General features: G+C 33.3%; 1 protein-coding gene across 3 annotated transcripts in view; it reads left to right on the top strand.

Annotated features, from left to right (window-relative positions):
* Positions 1 to 21,631, top strand: part of AHCTF1 (AT-hook containing transcription factor 1) — a 65,269-nt gene that overhangs the window by 30,212 nt on the left and 13,426 nt on the right. For all 3 annotated transcript variants that reach the window (XM_079106602.1, XM_079106601.1, XM_079106600.1), the window contains exons 16-29: positions 717 to 821; positions 1,925 to 2,018; positions 3,253 to 3,376; positions 3,511 to 3,567; positions 6,091 to 6,237; positions 6,810 to 6,997; positions 12,948 to 13,092; positions 13,169 to 13,300; positions 13,957 to 14,107; positions 14,558 to 14,708; positions 15,009 to 15,116; positions 18,074 to 18,266; positions 19,687 to 19,887; positions 20,500 to 20,911. In XM_079106602.1, the coding sequence (XP_078962728.1) occupies positions 717 to 821; positions 1,925 to 2,018; positions 3,253 to 3,376; positions 3,511 to 3,567; positions 6,091 to 6,237; positions 6,810 to 6,997; positions 12,948 to 13,092; positions 13,169 to 13,300; positions 13,957 to 14,107; positions 14,558 to 14,708; positions 15,009 to 15,116; positions 18,074 to 18,266; positions 19,687 to 19,887; positions 20,500 to 20,911 (2,208 nt within the window). The remainder of the gene's footprint in view (positions 1 to 716; positions 822 to 1,924; positions 2,019 to 3,252; positions 3,377 to 3,510; positions 3,568 to 6,090; positions 6,238 to 6,809; positions 6,998 to 12,947; positions 13,093 to 13,168; positions 13,301 to 13,956; positions 14,108 to 14,557; positions 14,709 to 15,008; positions 15,117 to 18,073; positions 18,267 to 19,686; positions 19,888 to 20,499; positions 20,912 to 21,631) is intronic.

The following is a 21,631-nucleotide window of genomic DNA, read 5'->3' as shown; positions in this document are numbered from 1 at the left end:
TTTTATATAAGTGTGAGTGCATTATTAAAATTTACTTAAAAGATGGAATAAAGTTCTTATTTCCTATGTGGATCATTGTATAAAGGACATTAGTTCTCAAATGCTGGAATGGTTTTTATATAAAACTGCAAAATCTTATTAGATGTACCATAAGCCAGTACTAAAACGAGCTTTGAAAATTCTGGAGTTAAAAGTTTGTGATGGTCAAGAGTAGTATACTTCCAGGAGAGCTTCCAATTACGCATAGATTTTTTTTTTTTTTTTTTTTTTTTTTTTTTTGTGGTGCTGGGGATTGAACCCAGGGCCTTGTGCTTGCAAGGCAAGCACTCTACCAACTGAGCTACATCCCCAGCCCTACACATAGATTTTTATTCAGAGAGGTGACAATTTTTCTTTTCCAGTTTTTGCCATTTTAAAACAAAAAAAGGCCAGTTTCATTTTAAGACCTGATTTGAACCTTTATTGATGATAAAATGTTAGTTTACACAAAATGTCTTCATTAGTCAATGGGGTTTTATTATTTTAGCATTTTGGAGATTTACTTGGTATGATTTTGGACCAAAGTCACTTAGTTACCAGTTAAGGTTGTTAAAAGTGTATACATATTGTTAAAAATCACCAAGTAATTATTTTTTAAAACTGGCAGATACCTTCAGTTTTTCATTTGTGGTTAATAAATTGAAAATTAAACAATCCATGTGAACTTTTCTTTACAGGAATGGTGGACTTAAGGAATAAACATATGGTTGCCCAGCTCATCTGTCAATATGTACAAATGGTTCTTTGGTTTTCCCATTCTGGGCTTTTACCAGAAGGCTTAGGTAAAATATTTACTTAATCTAATATTAATTAAAACATTCTGTATAATTTTATTGTTCTCTATGTTTCAGGCTTACTTTCTTCTACATCACTTACATTTTCTTTTCTTACATTCTTCCTTACTTTGTATCTTCAGTGCCTCGGCCTGAAACCTGATACGTAGGCTTTATATGTGTTCATTGGATTGAATAACATTTTTAAAAGGAAAGCAAATTTGAGAAAACTAGGCTCTGAAAATGGGTTCAATATACCACTAGTGTCTGGGTGCAGTGGCACATGTCTGTAGCCCAACAGCTGGGAATGCTGAGGCATGATGATTACGAGTTCAAAGCCAGCCTCAGCAACTTTGGGAGGTCTAACTAAGTATATTATCAAAACCCTTTCTCTAAATAAAATTTTAAAAAGGACTAGGGATGAGCCTCAGAGGTCGAGCCCCCCACCCTCCCCGCCCCAGTTGAATTCCCACTACCAAATAATAACAACAATAACACTAGCTATAATTTAGATTCATGGAACTATGGTTTTTATAACCTAATTTGCTGGTCTCTTCATTTAGTGTTCTTTTCAATATGATTGCTAACTAATATTTGCCAAGCGTTCAATACTCCCTTTTGTGTAATAATTCATGCCAGTACCAAAAATTAGAGAATTCTCAGTATTAACTTTTTCTATTCATTGTATAGAATGCACTTTTAAACCTTCAATTGCTTGCATTTCTAGTAAGCACATCAGATTTTATTTAGAAGGGCTTCTGCTACTGTACACAATTTCTAATAATCTTGGGTTTTCTTAATACTTTTAGATTTTTAAATTTTTGTTTGTACCTAGGGAGTAAAATTATTTAGAACAGTTTGCAGGGTTTTAAACCAGCCGACATCCCTGTTATTGTAAACTTTCATGAGACATTGTTTTCTCACTTGTGTATCTATAAATAAAAGAATGTGTAGCATCCTTGTATTACTACTTAGATATAGGGAGCCTGCAGTTTTAAGCAATATAATAAAATTACAGCATAATGCCAATGTATATAACTTCAAGTATTGTTGAGACATTCTGGAAAAGTTACTAGATTTTTTTTCTCCCCCCAACTTTAAAAAAAATCCAGATGATGCTGTGCAATTGTCAAGGTTATGCTACAACTACCCGGTAATTCAGAACTACTACACCAGTCGTCGACAGAAGTGTGAGCGTTTATCAAGGTATTAAATCCAGAACTTCAAAACACAGTTTAGAATTACTTGTGTAAAAAAGTTAAACTTTCCCAGAACAAAAGTACATCATGCTATACAGAGATTAAATGTGTGGAATTCACGGGAAATACTAGAGTATGTTAGTGGTAATCCTGATTTACTTGTATCATTTGCCTTGACCTAATGGTTATACCTTTATTTTAATGTGTACTACCATTATTCAATAAACAAAATTATAACCATGAGGAGGTTCTATAATAAGCATGTTTAAAAAAGAGAGAGAGGAAAAAAAAACTTGAATAGCCTTGTTTCTCTTTAAATAATGAATATAGTAGTAGAACAAAGTTGTTTGGAGAGCATTGACCTTATATCTGGAACTAAATAGCTTCCTCAAGTCAGAATGCCAATTTTAAAAGAGCAGACAACATTTGTTAGCAGTGATTCACATTGATTCCACCTTTGTTGGCTCAGAATCACCAGGGAGTCAGTACCTAAAAAGTACAGCAAACTGTAATTCTGATGCATCATAAAATTTGCAAGCCAGTGCAAATAGTTTATAATAACCAACTTAATTTTTAAAATTTGTTTATAATAACTAATTTACAATAATGAACATTACCTTGGGAGTATGATTAGGCATATTTTAAAATTCTGTTAAAGATCTTTTATTTCCTAAGTATGTTCTTGGACAAGTTTATTATACTTTGTGATTCTATTTGTCATGTAAGTTATAATATCAACATAAAATATGTGCAGGACACCTAATATAGAGCCTGACTCAGGAAAATTTCAGTGAAGTAGAAATTGCTGCTACTGTTAATAATTAATATTAGATTAGGAAATGGGAACAGGGTCTCCATATCATATTGTACATGCTCAATAATAAATTTTTGGGTGAAGTTATAGCCAAAGATAAAAGAATAGCCCTGGTGAGGAAATGCAAAGTATAACTTCGAGCTGGAGTAGTTTTACTACACTAGACTGCTATACTCGATGATAATTTGCTCAATACAGTGAAAAATAGAATAGTTCAAGACATTTTCCATGACTGTTGAACTTGCAGAATTTGAAGCAACTTAAGATTTTATCTGATCAATGCTCTTTTGTTTCTGTAGTTCTTATGATGCTAAATGAGCTCCAATCTTTACCTCTCTTGTTTCTTTGATAGTAATTACTTTTAAGAGCTGGTGCTTTTTGATACCAGTAATTAACATTAACATTAAATATATTTCTCATATTACAGAGGGAAGTGGAACCATGATTGCTTGATGATTGATGGATTGGTTTCTCAGTTAGGAGATCAAGTTGAGAAGTTGTGGAAACGAGATGAAGGAGGCACAGGAAAATATCCTCCTGCTAGTCTACATGTAGGTCTACAGTAACATGCTATCACTCTTTGAATCTTTGAAAGTTTGGGAGAGAGGAGACATGTTTAGCTATGTTGAATAAGTTAATGAATGAATGTAAGATGCACTGAAGTTTTTTTCTATTTCTTTTCTAGGCACTACTTGACATATATTTATTAGACAACATTACTGAAGCAAATAAACACTCGGTTGTATCCTTTAAATTTTTATCAAATATTTCTGTGATACCAAATATCATAAAATTTCAGAGTAGTAGTAATTTTATAGTAGATTATAATAATAATCAAATGCAGTCTCACTTTCATGCTTGGAATTTTTTTTTTTTTTTTTTTTTTTTTTAAATAAAACCTCTTCACCTGCAAGGATCTCTTGGTTGGATTCAACTGGCTTATGATTAACCTAAAATTATATGGAAAATTGTTTTTCTAGGGATGTGGTCCTTGCTTTTAATCAGATTCTCAAATGTGTCTAGGATCCAGGCACAGTGGTCCATTCCTGTAACCCCAGTAATTCAGGAGGTGCAGGCAGGAGAATGACAAGTGAGACCAGCCTGACAACTTAGCAAGACCTTTTCTTACAGTAAATTAAAAGGGCTAGGGATGCAGCTCAGTGGCAGTGCTCTGCTTGGCTTCAGTCTCCACTACAAACAAAAGCAACCAGCCAAAAAAACTGTCTAGGGTTATGGGGCCTTGGCTTTTGTCAGATTCTTGAATGTGTCTAAAACTCTCAAGAACTACTGCATGAGGGCCAGTTGGGTATGGGGGCTTAGCTAAGGGATAGAGTACTTGCCTAGTAAGCACAAGTCCCTGGGTTGGACCGCCAGCACTGGAAAGAATAAAACTAAACAACTGCTCTAAAATATTGCTGGCAAGTTGTCATTTTTAATGGGGTTTACTTACGTGCTGCAAAGTAACACATCGTAAGTTAGCTTAATATGACTGTAGGCATTGTTTGAACTCTTTTTTTTTTTTTTAATTTTTAGTTGTAGATGGACACAATATCTTTATTATTTTTATGTGGTGCTGAGGATCAAGCTCTGTACCACTGAGCTACAGCCCCAGTCCCTGAACTCTGTAGTTTTTATAATGTTTTTGTGTTAACATAAGGTTCATTATAATTGATAAGATTCATAGTGTTGGGCTGGGGCTGTAGCTAAGTGTTGGAAGCACTTGCTTAGCTTGTGTGAGGCACTGGGTTCGATCCTCAGCACCACATAAAAATAAATAAAATAGAAATATGCCCATCTATAACAAAAAATATTTTTAAAAATAAAGATTCATAGTGGGGGCTGGGGAGATAGCTCAGCTGGTAGAGTGCTTGCCTCACAAGCACAAGGCCCTGAGTTCGATCCCCAGTACCGCAAAAAAAAAAAAAACAAAACAAAACAAAAAAAAGATTCATAGTGTCAAAAAATTGCTGACTTTTGCCTAATAAATGAGTTGGCTTACAGCTTTTTTTTTTAACTACTCCTTTTATTTTGCATAATAATGTACTATAACATCATCTTTCTCCATTTTACAGCTCTGCTTTTTAAATTTTCTAAATAAGCAAGTTTCTTAAGTTTGTTTCTATATGGAAAAAATATGCTTTAGTTCATTTCCTTTGTTGTGGTAATAAAATACGAAGAATAAATGAAGCATGGTATACTGGCTGTATCCACAGTTGATGCAACTCTACTCCCAGCTTGATAGTTGAACACCTATAATCCCTGTTACTTAGGAAGGTGAGACGGGAGGATCACAAGTTGGAGTTCAGCCTTGGTAACTTAGTGAGACCCTATCTCAGAATAAAAAGGGATTGTGAAATAGCTCAGTGGTAGAATGGTTGTCTAGCATGTAAGAGGCCCTGGGTTCAGTCCATGGTATCTTTTTTTTTTTTCCCCGTAGCTGTATTGAGGTAAAATTGAAATATAATAAAATGCACATATTTGAAATATGCAACTTCTTCAGTTTTGACATGTTTTGAAATGTACGTAACCAATGCAGTCAATATAAAAAGCATTTACATTACTTTGTTTTTAAATTTGAAATCATGCAGACTTTCCTGCATGATTTATTACATTAAAGATCAGTCACCTTAAGAAACATAGAACCTCACTCCCATATGTCATCTACTTCAAAATTAAATGGTACACTTATAAATATTTCATATGTCAAGGAAGAAAGTACAAGAAAAGTAAATAAAAAGTGCTTTGAACTAAGTGATAATTAAAGATTAAAATATCAATCTCTGGAATGAAACAGTACTCAGATGAACATTTATAACTTAAAGTACTTTTATCAGAAAGAAGCTAGATTAAATTATTTTCAAATTAGTAGGAAGGAAAAAATAATAGCAGAAATATATGAAATACAAAAGAAATAATACAGCTAAAATTTTATAAAACTCAAGTCTAATCAAGAAAAAAAGCAAGAATGAAAAAATTAATATCAATGGAAAGGGAACTGTCAAAGTAACCCTACACACACATAACTGAAAGTATATTAAGGTTATGTTACAATTGCATGCTAGCATATGTGATAGCTTACATTACATCCTTTGTTCAGAGAAGGATCCATGTGCTGTTGAAAAGAATATATTCAGTCATTGAAGTATGGAATATTCTATATGTGTTTTCAAGACTTTTTTAATGCTATATTCTATTGCTACCTATTCTGAGTACATATGTAGTAGTTTTTCTTTTTGTTCATTATCCTTAATATTCTTTTTAAAAGACCATTTATTTGCTACTTGATATTATGTATTCCTTTCCAAACAAAACGGATACTCCCATTGAGTCTTTTCCAACTGCCTTTGCCATTTCCTGGGGACAGATTAAACTTATTCAAGGATTTTGGCTGATTGATCATAATGACTATGAGGTAAGTCATTTAGTGTAAACTTTCCTAAGTTACTAGGATTCGAGAAAGCATACTTGACTAGATTAAGCTTGATACTACAGATCATAGTCTATTTCTATAGGTAATTTAAGGAGAATTCAGTTTAATCAAAGCTTTCACCAGGCACTACCTTGTGCAACAAGAATATAAGGATAAAACTTTTTTAGAAACTTAAGTTACTTATTGTTTAAAGAAGGAAACAAATAAGAATTGTGAATAATACAAATACCGCGGTATGTTAGAGATATGTTAGAGATACGTTTGGGGTGTTGAGTGAACCATAAAAGCTAAGATTTAGCATTGATGTATGAAACTAATAGTGGAAAGATTTTATGTATAACTTGAGGTCTAGAAGGTATGAGGCTTTTGTTAAAACTTATTCTTTAAAATATTATATGTTAGTGTAATTCCTTTTAACTTATAGTAAAACTTATTTTATTTTGATCCCTCCCTCCCCTGGCTTTTAATATTGCTTTTCATTTTAAAGTTATTTTCTTTGTTTAATTCCAAAGGATTGTATTTATATTTTGCACATTTCATGTCATTTTTTTCAGAGTGGGTTGGACCTTCTGTTTCACCCAGCTACTGCAAAACCTCTGTCCTGGCAACATTCAAAAATTATTCAAGCCTTCATGAGTCAGGGAGAGTATAGACAAGCCCTCAGATATATTCAGACAATGAAGCCAACAGTGTCCAGTGGTAGTGATGTTATCCTTCACCTTACTGTTTTGCTTTTTAATAGGTAAGTACATCTTTCAAAAAGTACAGACTCTTGATCATGTATGTTAATGATATGAAATTGATGGAATGGATAGTAACAAAAATGTATTTTTACTTTGGTTGCATTCCCTAATATCACACACCATGTTTCTCTCTCTCTCTCTCTCTCTCTCTCTCTTTTTTTTTTTTTAATTTTTTTTATTTTTTTGGAACTGGGCGTTAAGCCCAGGGCTTTGAGAATGCAAGGCAGATGCTTTGCCATAGAGCTACATCCCAGCCCTATCTATGCCTCTTGTTTTTTCGGTTTTAAGAAAAACATACAGTGCCTAATAGAATAAAACAAGAAGTACCTTGAGAAAAAAGAGTGCCAAACTTAAGATTTACATTTTTTTCTGTAAATGCTGTGATTATATAATGCTACTTAAAATGACTAAAAACACAAACAATCCTTCTGAAACTCACCCTGGGTTAGATGAATAAGGTGTTACTGTTTTTTTGAGCTACCTTAACTTACATTAGTGGTAGTGTAGTCTTTGGGCTCAAATAGATGTGAATTTAACCTAACTTGTACCACTTTCATTTAAAATAAGGTCAGAAGCAGATTTTTTCAGCCAGGTACAGTTGTGCATACCTGTAATCAAGCTAATTGGGAGGCTGAGGCAGTAGGAATGCAAGTTTGAGTTCACCTTAGGAAACTTAACCAGAACCTGTCTGAAAACAAGTATTTTTTTAAGGAATGGGATTATAGCTCAGTGGTAAAAAGCCTTTGGGTTTAGTCCCTAGTAACAAGCAAAAACAAACAAAAAAGGCAGTTAATTTTTTCTGGGAATGAGTTTCCCATTTGTAACATTGGTTAATAAAGCCCATCTCAGAGTATTTTAAATTGTTTTGGCAAAAGCACTATTATAGTGGCCAGCAGAAGTCATACATCATTAATAAGTGGTGGTAATGGTTGATCAACCTTTATTGTCATTTCTTGAAGTTAACCTAACTCCACCCTTAACCACCTCCTCTTTATTATCAGTCTCCTATCCTACAACTTATTCTAGTAACCTCTTGATTATGTGAGACACATTTGAGGACATACCATTATAACTCTGGCTTGGCTGTTGTGCTTACAAGTTAACCATTATGCACTCTACAGTGATGCACTTGAGTTAAAGGCTTTATATTGTCAATTGTTAACATTGTTTATTTAGTCTTCATATCATAAAGGTGCAGTAGAACTTAAAAGATGTTTTTATATAGGTATAATCATTTTCTTCATTCTTTTTTTCTACTTTTGGGGGGTTTATTTTGCTGTACTATTTAACTCAAGTTGAATGATTATCTTACCCATCCCAGCCTTTTTATTATTATATAGTGACCTTTATTATATGTAATTGTTGATACATCTGTGTCTTATTTATATCCTGTGTATCTTTCCCAGTCTTCTTTTGCTCTGGCCCCTAGAAATCAGTGGTTCCTTATTTGTCTGTTTGGAATTTCTTTTCTTACTGTGGTTTTTGCCATGCATTTAAAGACTATTTATATTGACTTTAGCATCTGAAGAGTTTGTCATAGTTTTTCAGGCTAGCTTCTCTGCCATATTGCCAAGAACCCCACCACACTGAAATGACTTTCTATATGTGTTAACTGCTAACACCCTAGACTATCTTTTAATCAATCAAAAATATTTCTTACTGCTCTTCATAGCATTATCACCTTCTATTATAGGAAGCAGAATAATAGAATTAGTACTCTTGTTTGTAAAAGACAGCAATGGATTTTTTGAAGTTGGAGATAACTGTATTTTCCTACTATTGGGGAAACAGGAAAGAATGTTAGCCTTTTGTCTTTTAACAGTATTCTATATACTGTTAACAAATTAATATTAGATTAATTATACCAATTTTATCTTGTATCCTACTAGTATGTATATCTGCTAAATTTAGGAGTGATGTAAAATACATTTCTATTCATTTTAAAATTTGTCCAAAGCCTGGGGAGGAAAAGAGGTATGTGGAGTGTTTTGGGCTTTGTTTTTAATAAGATATCCATCTGCTTCAACATTTATAAAGTATAAAATGATAACAGAATTACTAGCTTTTCTCCTGAACCCAATCATTAACAATTAAGTTCATCCTTTTGAGATTTTCTGGACAGACATTAGCAAAAATATCTTTGTGAAATATGCTTTTTAAACTTAATTTAGAATTCATTTCATAACAATATATAAAGAGTTTCCTTGCTTTCAAGTGTTGCATAGTTGTTCATTTTGTGGATGGAAGTGCAGTTTTTTTAATTTCTTTTAGTTATTGATGAACCTTTATTTTTTATTTATTTATATGCGGTGTTGAGGATCAAATTCAGTGCCTCACATATGCTAGGCAAGCACTCTACCACTGAGCCACAACCCTAGCCTGAGATGAGTAATTTAGTGTAGTTCCTATTAATGAACTTTTATATATTTTTGCTATTCTTAAATTTAATGAGTATCTGCATTTTTCACATGCATGGATTTATTTTTTAGAATGAAATTCTAGGGGTAGAATAACTTAGTCAAAGGCTATTTGCAGTTGCAGTTTTGAGAGATAAGGCAAATTGCCCTCCATGAGGGTTACGCCATTTTGATCCACCCCTGATGTTTTTTTTTTTTTTCTCACATAAGGGAATTTATTAAGCAAACAGTGTCTCCCTGCAGGGTAAGAGAGAAAATGAGAGGAAAAGAGAAAGGGAAAAAAAGGGCACGTGCTAGAGAGAGTGGAAAGCCAGGAGGATAGAGAAAGTGAGGAGGACAGACTTTTTTTTTTTTTTTTTTTTTTTAATTAGTTGTAGATGGACACAATACCTTTATTTATTCATCTTATGTGGTGCTGAGGATCGAACCTAGAGCCTCACATATGCAAGGCAAGCGCTCTACCACTGAGCCACAACCCCAGCCCTCTTTTTCTTTTATTTATTTATTTAGTTAGTTAGTTCTGTATGTGGTGCTAAGGATCAAACCCAGTGCTTCGTGCGTGCTAGGCAAGTGCTCCACCACTGAGCTACAATCCCAGCCCTGATGTCTTTTTCATAAGGAGCTATTTATTATGTAATTTGCCCCCTTAAATTCTTTGCCTCTTTTTCTGTATGTTTGAATTTTTCTTAATTGATTTATTATTCATTACAGAAATTAACCTTGTTGTGAGATTTTCATTTACTCTTTAGTTTGTCATTTAGCTCATCATTTTTGGGGTACTGAGGATTGAACTCAGGGGTTTAACCACTGAGCAACATCCCCAACCCTTTTTATTATTTTATTTAGAGATGGGGTCTGCTGAGTTGCTTAGGGCCTTGCAAAGTTGTTGAGGCTGGCTTTGTACTCTTAATCCTCCTGCTCAGTCTTCATGGCCACTGGGATTACAGGTGTATACCACCATGTCTAGTTGTCATTTATCTTTTCATAGTGCTTTGCTTATAATGAATTTTGCTGTCCTGAAAATTATAATTATCATGTTTTTTCTTTTCTAGGTTTTAAAAAATTTTTTCTCATGGTTTCTACTACCACTTTATTGCTATGTTTTTATTTAAGTTATTAATTCATCTGAAATTTCTTTAGCTATAAGCATTGTTTCAACATGATTTTACGGGGCTGGAGATGTAGTTTAGAGGTCTAGCAATTGCTTGGCACACACAAAGCTCTGAGCAAGTCCCTAAAACTGAAAAAAATAAAATAAAAATAAGACAGGCATGGTGGTACATGTCTATAATCTAAGTAACTTGGCGAGACCCTTTCACTGTCTCAAAATAAAAAAGGGCTGTGCATCTAGCTCAGTGGTAAAGTACCCCTGTTTTCAATCCCCAGTACCAAAAATAGAAGAATAAACATTGTCGCACAGAAACAATAGACCAGTATAATTAAGTCTTCATTAGCACATGAAATAAAATTTAGCTAATACCAAGATTTTGTTATACTTCTTTATTTCTCCATATTTTATTTTTAAAATTAATACTGAACTGTTCGTTTTATCTTCCTCTTTCTACAAAAAGGTTTTGCTTATTTTCACATTTCTAAATTTTGATTGAGTGGAAAATTTACTACATTTTTTTTTCCTGTACATGTGTGCATGTGAATACAGACACCCATCCCCGTTTTTTATTCAAGCTGTAATGACCACACTGTCATACTTGTTTTGATAGAAAGAAATACAAGACAATTTCATATGTAAATTTTAGAGATTTTACATCTTTGAGTTGTTGGCCTTTATAAAATATGTGGAATAAGTTTAAATACTCTAGTGCTGGAGTAATAAAATTAACAGATAGCCCTGACCTTCTTCCAACAGCAGGTGCCATTTGCTTTGCTGAGTGTCGTTGTGTCCACAGGAAGTCTGGGTCAGTGCTGCCAAAATTTCCTTAGATTAATGCTCATTATGAATACTAATGGCTATGACTTTTACTTGGCATGAAATGAGTGGTTTTATTCTGCCCCCTTTTCCTCCCATGAAAGGTCCACCAGAAATTTAGTTGCCAGGTTAATCATTGTCAATCTTAGTATTTATCTTTCAAAACTGTTTTCTTGTGTACTTAAATGTGTAAACATTTATAGGTTTTGTTTATTGGTTAATTTTTTTTTTCTTCTTTGTGACACTGGCATTGAATCTAGGAGCACATCCTAGGAAAGAGCTCTACCACTCATATTTACCCCAAATATCACAATTAATTTTTTAATGTTATGATCACTTCTTAAAACATTCTAGCTTGCCCCCCTTTTAAACTTAATCTTTTTCCGTGGAAGTATATATCTGTGACATATAGGGCTAAATAATAGTTCACTGTGTATCTTTTTGCATTTTTGCTGTCATTTATATAGATGATATTCCTTGCAGTGGCCTACATATAACTTAAATTTTAATAGATATATTCAAGTGAACTTCAAAGACAAGGCTATTAATGCAGCCTGAGTTGAACCTTTTTCTAAAGGTCAAGAATCCCTGTCTTGATTCGGGGATGTAAGAAACACAGCTTTATTTAAATTATCTCATTTCTCAAAGAAGGACCTTCCATTGCCTCTGCTGTGGTCTGTGACTGTTAAATTTGACTCCAGTTCTTTAAGAAGACCTTGCTCTGAATCAGCCCAAATCAGCTATACCCTTCATCTCCCATGAATAAAATATGCTTATTTCCACCTGTAGACCTTCATTCATTCTCTTTTCCATTCTTTTTTTTTTTTTAATTTATTTTTATTGTTAACAAATGGGATACATGTTGTTTCTGTTTGTACATGGAGTAACAGCATACTATTTGCATAATCATACATTTACATAGGGTATTGATGTTTGATTCATTCCGTTATTTTTTCCTCCCTTCCCACCCCTCCCACCTCTCTTTTCCCTCTATACAGTCCCTCCTTCCTCCATTCTCGTCCCCCTCCTACCCACCATTATGTGTCGTCATCTGCTTATCAGTGAGATCATTTGTCTTTTGGATTTTATGTCAAATAATCACTACCTTAAAAGTCTGATATTTTTCTGTCACATCAATCTTTAATTCTCTCTAGGCCTCCTTAGTTTTTCGTTGTGAACTTCTATTTTGCTTTCATATTATTTTACACTTACAGAATACAGAGCAGCATAATATTAAATCTTTAAAGTTGCTCTGTTATCATGTTGATGTTATTAGCCAAATTCATTATGCAGCAGTTAATATCCAATACGTTTTTAAAGTCTTTGTAAATTGCAGTACAGGCTGGGGTCGTAGCTCAGTTGCAAAGTGCATGCCTACCACATGTGAGGCACTGGGTTTGATCCTCGGCACCACATAAAAATTAAACAAACAAAATAAAGTTATTGTGTCCAACTACAACTTAAAAAAAAAAAAAAAAAAAAATTAAAAAGATTGCAGTAGAAAAATATCTTTTGAGATTCTATAGGTAGATGCCATTTTGAACTTTTTGCTCTTTTGCCGTTTAGTTTTATCTAAAACTAAACTTTGATAATTATTAATTTTAGGTGCCTGGTTGAAGCCTGGAGTTTATTGCGACAACATTCTAATAAAGTGAATGTAGAGGAATTACTGAAGCATGCCTATGAAGTCTGTCAGGAAATGGGCTTAATGGAAGATTTACTGAAGTTACCATTTACAGACACTGAACAGGTAATCATTTAACAGTATAAATTTACCACAAATTCAGGGTATATTGATAGTTTACAAATCCATTCTATTCTTCTAGGAGTGTTTGGTGAAATTTTTGCAGTCCAGTGCCAGTGTTCAGAATCATGAATTCCTTTTAGTTCACCATTTGCAGCGTGCCAATTATATTCCTGCTTTGAAGCTGAACCAGACTCTGAAGATTAATCTTATGGTATGATTAAAGTTGTTTCATTGTGTGGGACAGGGGAATAAGAAACTGAAGACTTTTGTTTGGTTTTTGTTTTGTTTTGGTAACTACTCTGCCTTTTATTGTTATTCTCTCACTCCCACTACATCTCCTCTCTGATTTTTATATTTTTATATGCCATTTATGTTCTGACATCTGCCCACAGTCTTGTCACACTAACTACTTCACTCAGGGAAAATGAGAGGAAGAGGTGGAGACAACAGCAGAAGTTACATAATACAGAGTTTTGGATTTCAAAGGTTTAAACTGATTCTTAATTTGCTGTGTGCTTAGGACATGCTCTGAGCCTTTGTTTCCTCATTTGTAAACCAATAATATCTCATTGTGAACTTGTGAAAGGGCACAGATTTATGAAAGAACACGTTGACTAACACATGTAAACATGCTTAATAAATGATAACCATTGTTTATTAGTTGTGAAGGAACAAAGTTTGGTAGTGGAGATTTTGAATTTATTGATGTGTAATTAATTAGGTTTGTGGCAAAACCTTCAGTTTGGAAAAATGTAGGTAGGAGGAAGAAATTCTTGTATGATCATAATTATATTTTGACTGAATACATAACTGTAGCATCTATTATTTTCAGAACTAAATTTTTACCAATTTTGATATATTCAATAGAATGATCGGGATCCTCGTTTGCGGGAGAGATCAGTGGCTCGAAATTCTATATTAGAGCAATATGGGAAAATCCTTCCTAGAGTCCAGAGAAAATTAGCCATGGAAAGAGCTAAGCCTTACCATCTGTCAACAACATCAGTTTTTCGAGAATGTAAGATTTCACCGAAGAATGTCATAAACTCTCAGGCTATTAAAAATATTGAATGATTGCTTCTCTGAAACTCTCATTACCTTAAATATTGCTCACTTTTACTAATGCTTTCATCACAATCTTTTTTTCGTTTCTTTTCTTTTTTTTTTTTAAACTGACTACGCTGTTCTGTGAAATGTAGGATTTTCCTGGGAAGTTTTTACAGTTTCTTAGTATAGTGTAGAATGAAAATCTTTTATTTCAGTTGAAGACACCTGCTCAACTTTTAGTTAAATAATTTACCATATCCTTAAACACCTGAATTAAATTTCTGCATAGCTATAGTTGTTAAACCAAATATAATTTAAACTTTATCATGACTTCTGTGTTGTCCATTCTTTGATATTAATTACATTATTAAAATTGTTTTTGTTAGAGATTCAATTAAATCCTACATCCTTTATTTTACAGTTTCTAGACCCAAACCATTGTCAGCATTTCCAAAGAAAGCCATGACAGGAACAGTGTTATCAAGATCCACTTTCATCAATAATGTGTTATCTAGAATTGGAGAGGTGTGGACCAGCAATGATCCTAGAAATAGCATCTCACTTTATAATAGGTATGTTTTTCTTACACCTTTTAAGGTCATGCTACTTGCAGTTTTTCCTGGACACTAGAAGTATTATATTACAATCTATTTTCATTACTGTAGTGTCTATTATTATCATATGTAAAGAGGAAAAGCATTTTGTGGTAGTTACTTTTCTTAATGATTTTTATCTTTAAAAGTGATATGTTTACTGTAAATATTGCAGAGTAAGAAATGAAAGGCCTTTCCTTTTCCATCTAATCTTTTTTAATCAATGCAGTTTGTGATATATAATCAAAAGTTAATTTTTTATTTTAATTTTCTTTGTAGTCCTAAAATAGAAGCAGCATCTCCTATAGTATATTCTTTCCCACATCTACAACTGCCTGAGGCATTTGTTGGAACACCCATTTCAAAAGCATCACAGAGGATTTCTAGGTGAGAGTTCATTAAATCATCCTTAAAGAAACGATGTTAGGCAATAATTACAACTATAATTTTTAATGTATGATTTTGTTAAAATTTGTGGTAATTTTAAATCAACTGGTAGTGTACTTAAAACTTCTAATTTTAGACATCTTAGTGAAAAGAAGTAATTTTTACTGTAACTTGGAGTAAAGTAAAATGTTAGACTTTTTTTTTTTTCCCTTTAATATTATTTCCTTGTTACTTGGCATCTAAAGAAGGTTGTTTTTGTAGCTAATCACTAATCTTGATTGGTTCATATTGAAGCTTTCTCCTGTACAGCAGAGGCTACTCCATGTTGCGTATAATGTCAGGTGCAGTAATACTATCTATATCAATAATATGATATGACTTAAGTAAAATAAAAGTTTCATATCTAAATGAAATTGTGATTGTAAGTATGTGTTTAACATCAAACAGTCAAAAAAATAGTCATAGGGGCTGGGGAGATAGCTCAGTTGGTAGAGTGCTCGCCTCGCAAGCACAAGGCCCTGGGTTCAATCCCCAGCACCGCAAAAAAAAGAAAAAAAAATAGTCATAACTGGTAATATGACTCAGTGGGAGAGTGCTTGCCTTGTATACATGAGGCCCTGGGATTTATCCCTATTATTGCAAAAAAAGAAAAATTCTCTTGAGATTACTGTAAACCTATTCCCATAGCTAACTGCAAAAATACATAGTGTTTTGACCTGGAATGCAGAGCAGTTTAAACTCTTATGCATTGCTGGTAGGAACATAAAACTTGCAGTTTCTTATAAAGATCAACATACATTTCCCTTATGACTCAGTAGACCTACTCCTACTTGTTGACCCAAGGGATATTAAAAAAAAAAAAAAAAGACTTAAAAAGTGTTTATGATCATTAATAGCGGAGAACTTTGTCTTTCGTAATGGCCATGATGGTTGCAAATCTTTTATTAGGTTTTATCAAGGACAAAAATTGTATCATTTTGCCAGGCACGGGATGGTGCATGCCTGTAATACCAGTGACATGAGGCAGGATTGCAAGTGCAAGGTCAGCCTCTGCAGCTTAGTGAGGCCCTGTCTCAAAATCAGAATTGAAGGGCTGAAGAAGCTCAGTGTTAGAGCACTTGCCTACATGTATGAGACCCTGAATTCAATCCCCAGTACCATAAAACAAATAGTCAATAAAATGAAAAGGGCCAGGAGTGTAGCTCAGTGATAGAGTGCTCCTGAGTTCAATCCCTGGTAACAATAACAAAAATTCATACTTAAAGAATAACTTAAGATACTAATATTAATTTTGTATAAGAATTTTGTGCCAGGCATGGTAATAATAATTGCACTGACCTTTGAGGCTGAGGTAGGAGGTTCAAGACCAGTCTCAGCAACTTAGCAAGATCCTGTCTCAAAATAAAAAAGGACTGGGGATGTAGCTTAGTCAGTGGTAAAGCATTCCTGGGTTTAATACCCAGTATACCATTCCACCACCCAAAGAATTTTGCCATTTGTCACACAGACCTTTCTTTTGAGAAGCATTCTTCCCTAAATAGGAACTTAGACGTAAATGTTAACACAATGCACAGCTTTTAACATAATATTGAAATAGTTAAATAAAAAAGTAAGCAAATTGTTTACAAGTACAGAATTTAAATACAAATATAGAGAAAGAAGAGATTCAGAACAGAAAACCGAGAAAGAAATGTCTAAATTAGATGTTCATGGTATGGTAGAAATCTCAAAACTATGACTGTACAGAATAACAGATACAAAGACCTTGTATTAAGAAAATGCTTTCATTTCTGCACTGGGTAATAGGTTGATTCTTACCTAAAGGTTCAAAAGGAGGAGAAGACATAGCAACTGGATTTTTTTTTTTTTTTTTTTTTAATTTCTGGGCAATAGAACAGCTGTTCTTCTTTGGTTATTCTCAGCTTATCCACACTGGCATTTGGGAGGAATAAAACAATACTGTCTTTAGTATATAAAATATAAACATAAAGTGGACTATTAGGAAATTGAGAAAAGAGTGGCCTGTGCAAATGGTCCCTTAGAAATTGTGACCTGAACTATTACCATAGTGTTTAAATTTAAGTTAAGGTTTTAAGCTTACTTGGATTATGCATACTTAATACAGATCATGACTGAAATCAGTTTTATTATTTGATGTAAACTAGGTCTGGGACATTATGGAAAACTTTTGAGATTATTGTCAACAAACTTTTTCTTTCTTTTTTAATTTGCTTTTTTTGGGGACGGGGGTGTTAGTCTGGTCTTTAATACTGTCAAATCCATAAAGGTAAAACAAAACATTGTTGATTATGTATATCTGTGTAGGTGATAGGATTTTTTTTTTTTTTTTTTTTTAAGTGTTGATGAATTTTAGCACATGATTGCTGGGGATGCCTTATCCTGTTTCCTTTAGTTTTGTCAATCATTAGGAGTTCATCTTCACGTCAAATAAATGCCTGACTCATAGTGAAAGCTCAGTAAATAACAAAAGGGAAAGAGAATTGCTAGGCATGGTGATGGATATCCAATCCTAGCAACTGGGGAAACTAAGACAGGAAGACTAGTTTGAGGACAGCCTAGGTAACTTAATGAAACTCTGTCTCAAAATTAAAAAGTAAAAAGAGCCGGGGATGTAGCTCAAAGGTAAAGCACCCCTAGGTTGAATTCCCTGTACTGAAACATATTGGGATCAGGGGACAACTAGAGTTGTTTAATTGTTATCTATAATTTCTAATTCTTCTTTCGCTACTGAAATTATTTTCTGAATTTTTAAATTAGTGGTGGCAGTTTAGATTATATACTTAGCTAAGTATGTTTACATGTGGTTATGGTATTTATCAGTGAATATATAAATCTAAACAATAACATAGGATACTAAATTCTTTTCATTTCTTCAGAATAATTCAGTAAATAATTTACCAAGAGTTTTTTATTCATAATATATGTTCTGATTACAGATTACTAGATTTGGTTATTCATCCTGTTCCCCAGCCTTCTCAACCTTTGGGGTTTATTCAGCAAAGCCCCACAAGATCTCCTTTATGCCTACTATCCAGTTCTTTGCCATTTGATTCACAGTCAAAAGGATCGCAGCAGAATACCTCCAAGGCTGCAGAATTACATTTACTCGAAACTCCTCTTGTTGTTAAGGTTAGTATTATGAACCTAGCTTTCATAGTAAAGGCAGGGTGTTCTTAGTTTTCAAATAACAGGGAAAATAAGCTATTTATAACTGATACCTCTGAGTAGAGAACAGCTTAAGCTGTTTTTCTCTTTAATTTTTATGACTGTCCAAAATACTTGCTGTAGTTTTGCATCTTCTTAAGCAAGGTTGATTAAATTTATCCTTTCCTGTTTAACATTAATGAGTACATTGCCTTGAATGTGATACAAGGCTCTGAATGGTTATTATAAATTGGCCTTTGTCCTTTTCAAAATGCTTGCAAGTTTTTGATTTTTATATATCTTGATATATAATATTGCCAATATTATGCTCTTATTTTTTCCTTCTCTGAAATACTTTTTAGTTTTTACATTTATTTTTATTTTTCTGACCATGAACTATTACTCCTTCCTACTTTAGTTTATCAGTCTCTAAATGACTTTTTCCTCCACCCTTTCTGATATTATTGAGAAAACAACAAAACTAAACTTGTGAGGACTGGTAACAGTAGTCTTTTGCCTTTTCATTTTTTTAGGTATTTTCATATATGTTATCTCCTAATTCCTTGTTTAATGTTCTGTATTGAATCCCAGAAGCTTTCTTTTTCCTTTTTGTTGTTGCTTGTTTCTTGGTTCTTTGTTCCAGAGATCAGTAAAGCTAGAAAATTCTTCTTTTTCAAACTGAAAAATTCTATTTCACTAAATTCTATTTCTGAAATAGTTATTAAAAGAAGGTTGATAGATTTTTAGGTTCCTAGAACAATTCAATATTGTATTTGTAGCCTTTTCATCTGCCCAAAAATAAAATCCTGTTTTGCATTTTCTACAGCTAAGTTCAAATAATTCAAGTGAAATGAAGTTAGGGAATAATTTTGTGCCTCTTGCCAAAAGTGTCTGTTAAATAAAGTCATGATGCTATTATATGTCTAACAGAGTTCATTAATGGGATTAAGTAATCTGCTGATGAGGTCTTTAGTGGGCAAATTAAGTGAAGGAATTACTTCTAGTAAATTAAGTGCTAATTCAAATTATTTGTTTTCATTATTACTAAATCTTCAGTTTCTAATAAGTAATTATTGAATAATTATATAAAGTTTTTTTCCTAAGACATACTAAGGTTAAACTAGTTTTGTGTTCAGTACACCTAGTTCTCTTTACCTAAGTTTTTCTGTCTTAAATTTTTCTTCTAATTGGCATTGTGTTTTTTATGGATACAAATAAGTTTCATAGCCTTAAATACAGAAAACACTGGTAGAATTTATTTTCCTCCAATCACTCTGAAATAAAAATTTCTACTCATATGTTTATTGAAAATGAGACTATAACCACAATTGTGACTCAAAGGCCCCAGTAAATACTTATGTGAATTATAAACACTAATGGTGGAATTCCATTTGTTCTGTTTTAGAAAGCTAAAAGTTTGGCTATGTCAGTTGCTTCCTCTGGATTTGCTGAGTTTACTCCTCAATCCATCCTAAGGTCAGGTCTTAGAACACCTTTGGTATCTCCTTCTACATCACCTGGAAGATCTCTTACTCCTCCTTTGCGACTTAAAGAAACTAGAATTTCATTCATGGAAGAAGACATGAACACAAAATGGACTACTACAGTAAGTTTGATTATAATTGGGCAAAAAAGACTCAAAAGAATACATTAGCTCCTACAAGTAAAAGGTATAATAAATCAATTTAAATAACCTCACTATGAATTTTTATATGCAATTTTATAGATTGTCTTGGATTTAGAAAACAGTTCTGAAGGAGACAGGAGCACATTGGCTAAGCCAAATCCATTATCTTACAGATAAAGAAAATTAGGCTTGGAAGTACCAAGTGAATTGCCTACAGTCAGCCAGATATTAGTGGCAGAAATGGCACTAGATTCCAGACCTCCTAATTCGTGGACTTTTTGTTATTTTTTTAATCCTGTGTAGTATTACTTAAGTTCCTATTTGGTTTTCTATTTAGAAGGGTGTGTCTTCAGAGCTCCTCTATAGATTAATGGGAACCCATTTGGTAATTATTGAATATTTTAGTCTTTTGAAATTAATGATGTATTGCCAGTTAAGGAAACAGTAGCAACCATTATGCATCTGAAGAGAATGGATTTGAAACAAGTGATTTTTGATTAAGGAAAATTTGGGAATAGGGTGGGCAAGATCGAGATGAAAAGCTTAGGACTAGACTGATATTTACTAATTTTCTTTTCATAATCTTAACAGGCTACAGATAACAGTAACACAGAAGTATTTATCACTACACCTTTCCATAAATGTGGAGTTCCAGCAGAAACTGAATGGCCAAAGAGCAAAGATGAAACCTCATCTTTTCTCCTAAATAACTCAGAAAAAGACCTTCAAGAAATGGACACAGGGTCACAGGATGCATCCTCACCAAGTTTGGAGAAACTGGATGTGAGCAAAGAAAGCAATGCTTCAACCAGGTCAGACCAGACCACCTTAGAGTATCAAGATGCACCATTACCAGAGGAGTTTGAAGATATTTTCTTGTCCTCCCAGTCAGGGAATTCTTCCACTGAACTAAATACTAATTTAACTGAGCAAATCAGGAAGGATGAAGATAAAGACGTGTTTGAGTTAGAAGTAGTTCCTTCAGATGAGGGGAAACAAATGGGTAAGAACTCATTTCCACATACGAAAAATTGCCCTTAACAGGCTGGGGTTGTGGTTCAGTGGTAGAGTACTTGTGAGGTTTGATGTTCTGTCCTCAGCACCACATAGAAACATAAATAGAAAAAAGGTACTGTGTCCACATACAACTAAAAATTTTTTTTTTAATTTACATTTGCTATACCTTAATAAAATTTCTCTTTAGTGCGTTATAGTTATACATACTATTGAGGTTTTCATCTTGACATAATATATGAACATGGAATAGAATTTGTTTCAATTTAGTGTCCTGTACTTTTCCTTTCCCACCCCTTCTCCCTCCCCCCATTCCTTTCCCTCTGGTCTTCTATTGTTATTATCATCTTTTTTTAATGGATATACATAAAGGTTAATTAACTGTGGTATATCATAAATGTACAGTTCAGTAAGATTCATTCCACCTTTCCTCCCTTTTTGTATCCCTCCTGCCCCCTCATCAGCCTTAATAAATTTTGTAATAGAATTCTTTTCACCATAAGAAAAGCATCAAGATCAAGTTCAAATAATTATTACATGCTCCATGGTGTCCTATGTCCTTGACAAATTGCACTAATCTAATTCTTTCAGTTATGAGTATGGCTTCATAAGTATATATGAGCTTTGAAGGGTGAGGAACTCTGTGTTTTTGTTATTTGGCCATGAAATTATGGAAAAGAATAGTAGTGTTTGAGGATGGAAATGCAAG

This window comes from Sciurus vulgaris, assembly GCF_902686455.1.
Source record: "Sciurus vulgaris genome assembly, chromosome: 12".
Lineage (NCBI taxonomy): Eukaryota > Metazoa > Chordata > Mammalia > Rodentia > Sciuridae > Sciurus > Sciurus vulgaris.
Note: the sequence above shows the minus strand (reverse complement) of the source record. Positions and strands in the feature narration are given on the sequence as shown.